The sequence below is a fragment of the Orycteropus afer genome, unplaced genomic scaffold (assembly GCF_000298275.1).
Source record: "Orycteropus afer afer isolate SDZICR_OR568_19922 unplaced genomic scaffold, OryAfe1.0 scaffold00105, whole genome shotgun sequence".
NCBI lineage: Eukaryota > Metazoa > Chordata > Mammalia > Tubulidentata > Orycteropodidae > Orycteropus > Orycteropus afer.
In genome coordinates, this window is record NW_006921692.1 from 6,802,720 (window position 1) to 6,815,792 (window position 13,073).

Sequence of the window (13,073 nt, forward strand, 5' to 3'; positions counted from 1 at the left end):
GACCTGGTAGGGGAAGATTAAGAATAATAATAAAAAGGACAAAAGTATTAATAATATTAGTTGTTTTAAAACAGACAAATACAAGCAAACTAATTACAGAAAAATAAAGCGAAAAAGAAAAAAATTAACATAAAAAAAGAGAAAACAGAAAAAAAAAAAATTTTGTGAAGAACAGGGCAGGGCACCCAGGCTCCGTTGAGCACACAGATTGTGATGGAGTTCCTGTAGGCCCAGAAGATAGGTGGGAGTGTGGATGGCCACACCTTCGTTCACCAAGTGGGTGTAAGTTATAAGAGTAACAAGAAGAATGTCGTACCTTTTCAGTCTTGCAGACCCTGAGTGTCCTTGGGGTTGCTAAAAAGCAGAACGTGTTCTTAAGCCCCAAGAATTTCTGAGAGCTCTGTCTCTTTAAATATCCAAAATAGTCAAGCTGCTTTTAAAACGTTCAAAATGGTGGTGACCTCCGTACCAGCAAAAGTCCACAGTTCAGTGCACATTTCTCTTCACCTTCTCCATTTGTTCCCCAGCCACCGTGCACAGTCCTCTGTGCAGTCCCTGGTTAGCAGGGTGATATTTTAGGTTAATTTTTAGATCCTACCAGCACTCGGGAATCCCCAAGCTGTCTGTGCTGTCAGGATCACTCACGATTGCTGCCAGACTACAGCTCCATATGTCTCCTTTTTCGGTATTTTCATGCAAATTCTTTTGCTAGTTGGGGTTTAGTCCACTTCTATATCCTTCCCTTCGAGGCTCAGGGGTCCAAGATTATCTTCTTTGTCTGTGTTAATTGGTTTCCCTTTTCTTTGTTGGAGAGGGTCTGTGCAATCTTTCTGCCTGGTCTGCCATCTTGCCGGAACCCCAGATTAATCTTTCTTAAATACCATTTAATAGCTATACCATTTGTTAGATGTGACTAAGATATGATTTCTGCTGTTTTAACAGCTTACATTCTAATAAATTGTTATATAATGTTTGTGAGTGATTGTCCTAGATGACCTTGATGATTCTGTGATACTGTCACTACTTCTTTCAAGGCTAAGTTAAAGTCTCCTCTATCCAAAAAACTTTCCTTGACATAAAAAGAAAACAAACAAAGAAAAACTTTTCCTTTTGAAGTCTATAATCTCAAATAGACAAATCTTCTGACATACTTGTTATATATTTCTTGGTCTTGTTCTGCCTGATGGAGTTCTTTATAATGGCATTCATTGTATGGAGAATGCAGAGCTTCTGTCACAAATCACACATGAAATAGTTCGTGAGTTCAAGTGATAGGAAATGTGAAGAAAAATGGTAAAATTGTAATCTTTGATGTTAACTTAATGTTAAAGTAAGTCTAGACCTTCACCCAATTGGCAGAATTTCAGGCTTTAAAATATTCACAGGTGAAACTATTTGAGGCAGGCCTGGTATATATTTTAAGAGTCATTTGTAGTTCCTGTCCCTTTTTTTTTTTTTTAATTAGGCAGTTGCTCTTTTACTAATTTATTTGTAGGACTCTCTATGTATAATATCAAATTTGTTTGATTTTCTTTTAAAAATAATGTTTTTTTTATCAGTCTCTGATAATGAATTACAAGTACTTTTTGTATTTGACTTTGTCTTTTGACTTTATGTTGTTTTCTGTGTAGAAACTTGATTTTTTAAAAACTTTTTTTGGCCTTTTATGGGTTATAAGACTGATGACATTTTTCAGAAAGGCCTTCTCTGTTCTTGAAATTATTTTTCAAAAACTGGTATTCTAGTAGCAGCAGTAATATTAGTGATAGTAACAAACAGTACTAACGTTTATTAACTGCTACTCTATACCAGGCACAATTCCTGCCCACAGCTTGAATGAGGTAGGTTAAATTGTTAGCTCTATTTAATAGAAAAAGAAATATAAATGCAAATAGTTAAAAAACCTGTTCATATTTTCTTAATGTGCTTTTTTGGGGGCGAGGGGGAGTATATTAGTTTTGCAGTAGCAATCACACTTTATTTTTGGACTGCTTAGGTAAGAGAAGGAGAAACCAACAAAGGGGGACCATGTAGGACTGATCAGTCCTCAGGGTGTCAGTAAAGCAGGGGTGAGAGTGATCTACCACTTAAGATGAGATTTAAGATGAGGACAGAAAATTTGGCAACCTGGTGTGATTGATAGATAGGTTTTGCACTGGACTAGAGGAGCTCTGGTAGCATAGTGGCTAAGGCACTTGACTGCTCACCAGAAGGCTGGGGGTTCAAGCCTACCAGCCACTCCTCGGAAGGAAGGTTGGGTAACCCTACTTCCGTAGTGATACTGCCTCGGAAACCCAAGGAGGGGTCACTATGAGTTGGGCTCGATGGCAAACAACAACAACAACAGCCTGGGGCATATGTTAGATGGTGACTCTGTGGGATACAAGACAATGGAAACAGTGAGAACAAGTCTTTTGCAAAGTGGCTGTGAATATGAGGAAGCAGTAGGAGGAGTATAGAAAAAGGGTAAATTATTGTTAATATTTAGAAAGATGAAAGAGGTTTGTTGGTGCTGGAGTGCTGGTGGGAAGGTTTTTAATAGAGAAAAAGTTGAAGCAGATACCAGAAAAAGGCTATTTGATGGTTGAGATTTCTAAAGATCAAAGGTGATGGTCCCTGAAGCAGATATAGAGGTTTGTTTCATATTTTAGATGCTCCGTTAGTTGTAGAGGATGTAGAAAAAGATAGCTGTAGATACAAGAGACTTGTGGGTTTGAAGGTGGCAAGTGAAGGAGTCTCCACATTTGATATATATTTTCTCTGTCAGTAGAGAGTTTAAAGTTTGAGAGATGATTTGGAGGTGCGAGGAAGAGGGAGAAGATTTAAATTGGCCATTACAGATGTTGTTATATGCCGTCGTTGCTACCAGGGCTCCTATTACGGAGGTGGTGGTGTTGTTGTTATGTGCCATCGAGTCAGCCCAGACTCATAGCGACCCCTCCTTGGGTTTCCGAGGCAGTATCACTACGGAAGTAGGATTGCCCAACCTTCCTTCCGAGGAGTGGCTGGTGGGTTTGAACCGCCAGCCTTCTGGTTAGCAGTCAAGTGCTTTAGCCACTATGCTACCAGAGCTCCTATTACGGAGGTAGGGGAGGGAAAACTAAGAATTGTTGGACATTTTTGAAGGCCCATTGAGAGTTGGTGGTGAAAGCATGAGTCAGATTTTCTTTTCTAGTGATTTTCAGGCCTCTCCTGCCATCATACTTACTATAGTTAAAGTTCTTTCATTGATCACTACCATCCTAGAGGAAGAAAGGTTTTGGGAATCTACTCATGAGTATCAGCTAGTATAACCTGTAGATCAGAATGGTCAGGTCTGCAACTGATGATAGGAATTGGTACAGGACTAGGTATTCTGTTATGCATGGGGTTGCCTTGAGTCAAGTGCCAACTTAATGGCAGCAAAAACAGCTATCACCACCCTAGCATTAAAAAATAAGTATATTACTATTAAACCTTGTCAAGCTAGTGTTTCAAGTATGTTGAGTGAAGTAAATTAGAGAAAGGTGAAATAATCACTATAAGTCAATAATGTTAATTTATGCAAAACATTTATTGGGAATATATTTTGAATATATATATATATATATATATATATGCTTAACTTTTACTCACATGGATATGATCCTCAGATAACGTGTACAGGCTTATGACACAAGACTAAATAATTCAAGTATAAACTTAAATGGTCTTCAGTAACAATATATATTTAAATAATCTCATTTGCATTTTTCTTAAAAATCTAATTTTCAAAATGTGTAAAAGTTTTCCAGCAATTTCCTCAAATTCAAATATTTTCATTGTTAACTTTGTTTATTTTTACACAGGGAGTGATAGGTATACAGCTGGTTGTTACCATGGTGATGGCCAGTGTCATGCAGAAGATAATACCTCATTACTCTCTTGCACGATGGCTACTCTGTAATGGCAGGTAAGGCAAGGACAGGCTGATTGTAAAACTAAATCTCTATTTAGTTTTCCAGGATGATGAATTCCTAAAAATTAAGTGCTAATTCCTATTTCTAAAAGTATGACAAATAAAAATTATGAGAAAAATCTTAGTTTCCTTATTATTTGAGCAATTAATAATTTATCTTTTTAGCAGAAAGGTAATAGAGTCACGGTCCAGAATTTAGTTTCCCCCTCTTCTCAACTTTGTCCTGTCTGTGGCCACCAAAAATGCCACATATCTTTTTCTGCTACATTTTTTTAAAAGTTAAGTCAACAAGGGAGTGAGGAATTACGAATTGAGGAGCTTAAATATTTCACTGTTGTTGGAAAAATGGCTGAAAATCATGTTCTATTTTTGGTGGCTCATTTGAGAATATAGTATTAGAATTGGAGGTTCTTTGTTTTACTGCAAAGGATTAATTCAGCAAGCAGGTGGAGTTATTTTATGGGATTTATTTTATTGTCCATTGTACTATAATCCTACTACACTCCCCACTCTTGCCACAAGTAGCTGAATTGTCTTGCAGTAAAATAAGAAACTCAAAAGAAGCTTCGTAGAGGTGAGATAGTGAAGCAAACACAAGAATAGTCTGCATGCAGAAAAGCATGCCTGAAGTCCTGTGTAATTATGAAAGGTAGGTGATAAAGTTGGTACCATGATTAACTTTTGAAATTTACTTCAATTATTCATCATCAGTAAATAACCAAATCCTCTGTTTGTGCTTTGTATGTCCATTTTCTTTTGTTTATACCTTTTGAAGATAAAGAACAATGGATAACTCTCATCCTACTAATGATTTTATGTACTTCAGTAATGTTTAATTCAGGGCTAGCCCACCCATAAAATTTATATTTCCTTTATGGAATCTGTTTTCCATTTTAATTATTTATATTCTTTATGCTTATATATTTTTTTCGTATCAATGTTTAAATACAAAAGAATATTGCTTTTCCAGATAGTTTAAAATTTTTTAGAACATGGTAAAACATGACACATGTACACATGTGTGTGTATATATGAATGTGTGAGAAAGCAGCTGTTCAAGACTATGTTTTATTAGCAAAGTAAATAACTAAAGTTTTGGTAAAAGTTGAAAGTCTGTCAGATCTATTTATGATTGAAAACCAATCATCAGTAACTAGTTTTTTATTATAGTTTATAATAAATTTAAGTTTGTTGTTCATTATATGGCCTGTGCAACTTTGTTTACTTATTTTTCTTAAAACTTTTTTCCATAGATCATGAAAGAGTGAAAATGAGATGGACAAATTACCATTATTTCTGAATAAAGGGAGTCTCATTTAATAAACTAGATGTAAAACATCAAGGTAGTTTATTTTCCACTGAGAATTGTCTATTTCTAGAATGTATGCTTCTGAGCCAGTGAGTCTTACAGTCTCTTGGTTCTGAAGATCTTGGCAATCTTGTCTCAATTTAGTTTATATGCATTTCCATGTTCTTACATACTCTTCTTTGCATTTGTTCCTATAAAACTTACATTTACCAGTGAAAACCAAAACTTGAGGGATAGAAAACTTGATTCTCTTATCTTTGCTAATATTAGAATATTTAAAATCTTTACTTTTTCCACAAGATTATGCCATAAGTATACATATCTACTAATTCGAGGTAACGTTCAGCCTTTAAAAACAAACATGAGGTTTCTCTTTGATTTTCATTGCTTTTGTAAACAGATTAACTTTAGTGTTAGTTAATGCTATCTTTTATGCCAAATAAGGTTCTCAGGGTGCAAACCGAAATTTTCCAGTTGGGTTTACTCTTCTGCTATTGTTAGCTTCATTTCTTCCTAGTTTTAAGTCGGGATCGACTCGGTGGCAGTGAGTTTGGTTTTTTTGGCTTTTTACCTTCTTTGATGTTAGTTCAGAAATTTTCAAATTGCTAAGTGTTATCACCTAATTCAGTTGATTGATTTTACTCTTTTGGGATAATTATTGTTTTACCAACCTTTTGTGATATGAAATGTACTGTTTTAATATCAGGGCCGAAGGAAGGGAAAAATATGAGGGCATTCTTTAAGATCTGTCAAATGCTTAAACGAATTTAAGGAGAGATTCCTGAGGACTTGATAGATTAATCATGAGTATAGCAGAAGAAACTTGTTTTTAGTTTTTGTGTATATCATCTTAGTATTCATTTACCCCACAGGTATCATAACCCCCCCCTCAAAAAAACGTGCTCTGTTGGTGTATCCTAAATAACTGTAAATAAGCATATTTTTCTTATAAGATATGACTTCTCTTTTTGTATGTTAATTTCTGTCCTTATCTCTCATCTAACTCTTATTCCTCTTGGGGTGAAGGGTTTGAAGAGACGTCCAACCCTACTGTGTCGATAAGCCTGCCATTTCTCTGAAGGAGTCCGTACCTTGAAGGAATAAGTGATTTTTATTTATCAATTAGTAGCCTGTTGATTTTTAATATAAAAAAATTGACTTATTTTCTATCTCTTAAATAATATTTACATATTGCTGTTAATATTGTGAATTTCTACTTCAGTTAGAATCAGCTTGACGGCAGAGGGTTTGATTTTTTATTTTTTAAAAAACTGCATAGTTTTTAGCTTGGTTTGTTGTTGTTGTTATGTGCCGTCGAGTCAGACCCGACTCATAGCAACCCCTCCTTGGGTTTCCAATGCAGTATCACTACGGAAGTAGATTGCTCCATTTTCCTTTCGAGGAGTGGGTGGTGGGTTTGAACCGCCAGCCTTCTGGTTAGCAGTCAAGTGCCTTAGGCACTACGCTACCAGAGCTCTATTACTTCTGTATTTGCATACAACATTACACTGGTAAATTTTTTTATCTGGCATTTCACTTGGATCTGTACACTCCTAAAGAAACACAAGAAACATAAAGAAAACAAAAATCCTCACAGCTGGACCAGTAAGCAACATCATGATAAACAGAAAATATTGATGTTGTCAAGGATTTAATTTTACTTGGATCCACAGTCAATGCCTATGAAAGCAGCAATGAAGAAATTAAATGACATATTGCATCAGACATACTGCTGCAAAAGACTTCTTTAAAGTGTTGAGAAGGAAAGATGTCACTTTGAGGACTAAGATGCACCTGACCCAAGCCATGGTATTTTCCAGTCTCTTCATATGCATGTGAAAGCTGGACAGTGAATAAAGAAGAATGGTATTGGTGAAGAATATTGAATATACTGTGGACTACCAGAAGAATGAACAAATCTGCCTTAGAAGAAGTAGGGCCAGGATACTCCATAGAAGCAAGGAATAAGGAGACTTTGTCTTAACTTACTTTAGACATGTTATCAGGAGAGACCAGTTCCTAGAAAAGGACATCATGGTTGATAAAGTGTACAAGGTCAGCAAAAAGAGGAGTATCCTCAACAAGCTAGACTGACACAAGTAGCAGTAACAATGGGCTCAAACATAGTAATAGTTGTGAGGATGGTACAAGACTGAGCAGTGTTTGATTCTGTTGTATATAGGGTCACTATGAGTTAGAACTGACTTGACACCACCCAACAACAACACACTGTAGGCGGGATAGGAGATGTGTTAGGTTATATTATGACCTCAGAAAATTTCAGTGTTAAATTTGAAAGTTTCTCACTTTGTTTCCTTCAGACAGGAATCAGAATCAAATGGTCACAATCAGATGGGAGTTGGGTAGATCTTCAGAGGGTGCTTTACACAATAATGATTGAGGGATTCAGCTATCCTCAGAGTGGTGACCCAGGAATTCTTGGCTTCTTCTTCCATTTTGCTGTTCCTCTCTTCCTCCTTCAGCCTTGGAGTCATTCCTCTTGTTAGATGCTGTGCCCATTGTCAAGGGAAAAGAGAGTTGGCTATGAATCGTTCAGAAGATTTTAAGGGTCAGGCTTAGAGTGAATACTCATTTCTGCCCACATTACGTAGGCTGGGGCCTTGTAACTGACTCTGGCCAAAGTGCAAAGGAGGCTAGGAAATGCAGTTTTCATTGTACCTTAGAACTAAAAGCAGGATTGGTCAGTTAGGTAGTGTTAAAAATTTTAATACAGGCAAGAGTTAAAATGGCTTCCTTCTGCCAAGAGCAAAACAAAAGTTAGTCAGAAGTCTAATTACAAGAAGCAGGGACTTTTAGAAGATTGGAAATTTAATCTAGTTTTTCTTAACAGCATGAGTTAGCACTACTTACCAGCATAAAGTAGCAACATTGATTCCGTTGAGATAAGCCAGCTTGGCATTCAGTCACCAACTTTCCCAAAAGAAAATGAAAATTTAATGTGATTAGACAATCAGGGCAATACTCATTTAAGCTTTAAAGGGGCATTGTAACTGTGCCCTTACCATTTTCAGTTTAGGGTGCTCCATGTTCATTAACAGTTTATCACTTAATAAACCCCATTAATTCTAGTTGACTTAATTTTTTCTTTTTGATGGTAGTGTATGGTTTTTCTTCACTCAATATATTCTCATGAATTTTGTATGACTAGATAGCTTGTTGAGGAGCTCTGGTAGCATAGTGGCTAAAGCACTTGACTGCTAACCAGTAGGTTGGCGGTTCAAACCCACCAGCCACTCCTCGGAAGGAAGGTTGGGCAATCCTACTTCGAAGGTTGGGCAATCCTACTTCCGTAGTGATACTGCCTCGGAAACCCAAGGAGGGGTCGCTATGAGTCGGGGCCGACTCGACGGCACATAACAACAACAACAACAACAACAACAACTTCTGTAGTGATACTGCCTCGGAAACCCAAGGAGGGGTCTCTATGAGTCGGGGCTGACTCGACAGCACATAACAACAACAACAACAGATAGCTTGTTGCTGTTAAGGTGATTCTGACTCATAGCAACCCTGTAGGATAGAGTAGAACTGTCGCATCTTTCTCACGTGCAGGGGCTGGTAGGTTCTAACCACCGACATTTCAGTTAACAGCTGAGTACCTTAACCTCTGTGCCACAGGAGTATAACAGCCAATTATGAAATAGAGCTTAAGAAATACTTAATTTCCAAAATAACACCTCTCCTTGCCCTTTGAAAGTTCATTCCATATTACTAAATTGAGAATGTTTTATATTCCATTCTTCAAGGTTATTTTTTTAATAGGAAAACATTTTCTTCTAGGAAATGTTATTTTCCTTCTTTACATTTCTGTTTATGATATGACTATTTTGATATGAGATTTTGTTGAAGGGATGCCTGCTTTGACAAGAAACTCTCTCTCTTCACTATTAATCCATGAGCATGTGTTATTAAACTAGAAAAATTCAACTATGAAGAACTTTAATGCTTCAGACTCTGCTCCATTCCTTCCTTCCTTGCCTAGAGAGTGAAAATCCTGGAAAGTTGCTTTATCTGTACCTTTAGTGTGAATTGTTTTCTCTAACAAAAGAACACTTTTAGCAATTGCTTTGGGTTACCTAACAGTATCAGTTCTTTATCATATCCAGTACACCACTGATTTGTAACCAAAGTATTCCCTGCTTTCTATTGTAATTAAAGTTCCTTTCTGTTTTGAAGTTTGCTTGGCCCCTCTTTTCATGGAGGTAAGTGATAATAGGCTGCATTTATTGTATATTTGAATAGTGGGTTTTGCATGAGGTGTAGGATATTGCTTTTTCTCTGTAAAGCTTCCTTGCTGAACCTGCCTTTCACTTTCCTAATTGTTAAGTTCAGGGCTCATGCATTTTTCTCTGTCTCTCTGTCTCCCTAGATTTCCTTACTTTGGTCTGCTACTTCCCTTCATATGTCCCTCAGTGAAAATATATTATGGTCAGATTTACTCTGATTTTGTCTCATCCCATATTGGGAAAAGAGGTTGTGACCCATGATACTCTTATTAAAAACCTTGTTCAATTACTCTAATTTGTTTTGCTTATTCTCTCGCATGTTGCCTGATCCAAGAATCTACAAGTTCCCTTTGAAGAGCTAAAGCTACTATTCATATGCACAGTAGGTGGGACCTATGACCTAAGGGAAAGGTTTAAACCTTCAGCTTCTACCCCGATGGAATGCCTGAGTCCCTCCTCTCCTTGCCTTAGCTATCTTAACTTTTAGAATGTTCCAACAAATAACAAGAGACTGTGTGTATATAGCAATTTTTTTTAAGCTTCTTATGCTGAACAGGTTTTCTAGGATTTGCAGTGATATTTTATTTTCTCTTTTTTTTTGTTATTGTTGAAATTTGGGAGATTTAGAATAGAGACTAAAGCTGTCTTTAATGTCTATTTTATGTATCTTGGAATAGCGTTTTGTATGACTGCATCAAAGCATTTTTAGCTTACTCTGTCAATACCAAACTTTTCTATATTTGTTCATGTTCAGCTTTCCATTTTAAATTTCTGAAAATATTTCCAGTGGGCATGCCTTAAATGGTATTGCTGCTTAAATTTAAAAAATAAAGTCTAGATCAATACATTCTGTACTTTCTGATACATTTCTTTTCAGTACTGTTGAACTACTTTGGTAAGAGTAATAGTTGTCTGAGATTGTTTTACCTGAGAGCTTTATATATTTTTATCATTGAAAAATTGTTTTAATAATTTATTGGAGTACAGTAGGACATTGGCTTTATTATATGAGACACTGCTGACAATCTGAACATAAATGAAAAAAGGCACTGAGTAGCCAAGGTAAATGTCATAAAATAGACTAAAATTAATGTATTTAACTTAAATTCAAGAGACTCAGTGTTTTAACCACATTTGTTAATACATTTTAATTTTTAAAAACTTAATTTATTTTCCACTGAGAAGCAGTATGTGCCTTATTATAGAAAAAGATGATAAATTTACAAAGGAAGAATGAGAAGTGATGGAATATATTTCTATCACCGAAAGAAAATCCCTGTAAGTTGTGTAGTTTCCTTTTAATCGTTTCTATTCATGTTGTCCCAAAATGGTTCTGATTATATTGCAATTTTACATCATATTCCTTTTTGCTTAATACATTAACATAATTCACTTTTCTACTTCATTTTATTTTTGTGACATTATTATTAATTGCTGCTTAAAATCTAAATCTAGTAAACTTCCTGGCATGTAGTAGAAAGGCTTAATGCGTTGTTGCAAGCAAAGACTCATTTGGCTGAGATAGATATATCAACTCATAGCAAAAGAAAAGACTATGGCAGATAGGAACCATTTGGTATGGAAGCAAACAATACATTGATTGTTGAAAAATATAGTACAGTCATACTTCTAGGTTTTATACTTTAAATTCACAATCTCAGACTAAGGTCTGAGATGGCCACTCCATAATTCCTGGCAACTTTTGTATACTTTGCCAGGCAGCTTTTTCAACTTTTTTCATCTTTTCTCCTCAAGCTTTTTACATGTCTGTCTCAGCATCATTATAAGCTACTGAAACCAGAGAGCATCGCTTTCATCATCACATAACCAAATCCACAACCCTTGTTCCATATGCAATTCTGTTTCTTTATTTTTTAAATTTTTTGTATAATTTTATTTTGTCCTATAGAGGCTTGCCCAGTTTGTGTATTTGTACTGTAGACCCCATTTCTTCTTTCCTTCATCCAGACTTTGTTTCTTAGACTCTTCCCTTCTGTTTTATCAGTTGCTCCATTTCTTTTGGCTCTTGCTTCTTACCACACATTTTTTTAATAAAATATTTCCCATTAAAAGAAAAAACAACAAGAAGACATAACCGTGCCCCCTTAAAAAAGCAAAGCCCCTTCCATATCCTTTCCTTAGTTGTCTTATTTCCTTGTTTCCCTGTATAGACAAATTTGTCACAAATTACCTCAAATTACCTCTGAGTTCTGGGTGCTAATAATGCAGTTGACCTCTTGACATTTTCACTTGATGTCTCATAGATACCTCAGACTCTGAATATTTAAATTCTTGATTTCTCTGTGCTTTTCTCCATCTCAGAAAATGTACCACCATTTTCCTTGAGTCAGAAATATAAACATCATTGAATCCTTATTTTTTCTCTCTCCCTACCTCTGCTCCACCAGTAATAACCTATTGAGTCAGTGTTCAAAATATATTTCCTTAGTATTCTTGCCTCCCTCTAATTCATAGAGCAACAAAAAGAGTCTTAAAATGTAAAGAGAATTATTTATCTCCCCTGCTTCAAAACCATTATTTCATCATAAAACTTAAACTTTATACAGGGAACCTTAAGGCTTTCTGTTTATTTCTTCAGCCTCCCTCCATGTATTTCTCTTGGTGTATGATACTAAAGCCTCATTGCTTTTTTAGTTACTGGAATATTATTGCCTCTCTGCTTTGGGGCATATGTTATCTGCCTTAATGCTCTTTCCATCCATTCTTCTCATCCTTTAGGTTGTTGTTTTAAATGACATCTCAGAAAGATTTTCCTCACTTCATATCTAAGACTTTTTTTTACTTATTATCACCATTGTTTGTTTCTTTTGTATAGAGTTACAATTTATATATACATATAAATGGTATTGGTTAAATTCTGCCTTCCAACTACAATATAAACATCGAAAAAGCAGGGACTTTGGCCTTCTGTTTATGATTATATTGTCATTGCCATCAGAGTACCTAAAATATAATGGACTCTTCATAAATGTTTGATGAATGAATGAATCATGGATAGGTAATAAATGGACAAATGGTTGATTAACAGACTAGAAGTGAGTGGGCCTAAGCCAGGGGTAGTTTACTCAATAAGCAAAGTAAGCTTGTGCTTACTTACTAATCTGTGGAACAGTTACACATGGGTAAGATGTGGTGAAAAATACGTGAAACTGTTCACTACAGATTAGTGAGTAAGCACAAATAAATTCATGCTTACCTTCTGAGTACTTTTCTTTGTCAGGGATTGTAAATAGGAAAAGAAACTTTGATTTTATAGGAAGGTACTGTGAAGTTGGGGAAGAGACAGACATCAGTCATACCTAGAAGTAGAATCTTACAGGTATGGTGAAAAAATGTGAACTTCTCACTACAGATTACTGAGTAAGCACAAATAAGCCCGTGTTTACATTGCTTATTGTATAATCTACCCCTGGCCTAACAGCATCTTTAGATTTGAGCTTTGAACAATTACTCTTGTCAGTGAAGATGGCTATAAGTTACCTAGTAAGAGGTATAATAAATCTATTCCATTTTTTAAAAATGGGATCACAAAATAAGATTTAAAAACTTAAAAAATTTT

General features: G+C 35.7%; 1 protein-coding gene across 1 annotated transcript in view; it reads left to right on the forward strand.

Annotated features, from left to right (window-relative positions):
• The first annotated feature begins 3,833 nt into the window (after positions 1-3,833).
• Positions 3,834-13,073, forward strand: part of TMEM161B (transmembrane protein 161B) — a 47,843-nt gene continuing 38,603 nt past the window's right edge. The window contains exon 1 of the mRNA XM_007943390.2: positions 3,834-3,931. Within this exon, the coding sequence (XP_007941581.1) occupies positions 3,858-3,931 (74 nt within the window). The 5' untranslated portion in view covers positions 3,834-3,857. The remainder of the gene's footprint in view (positions 3,932-13,073) is intronic.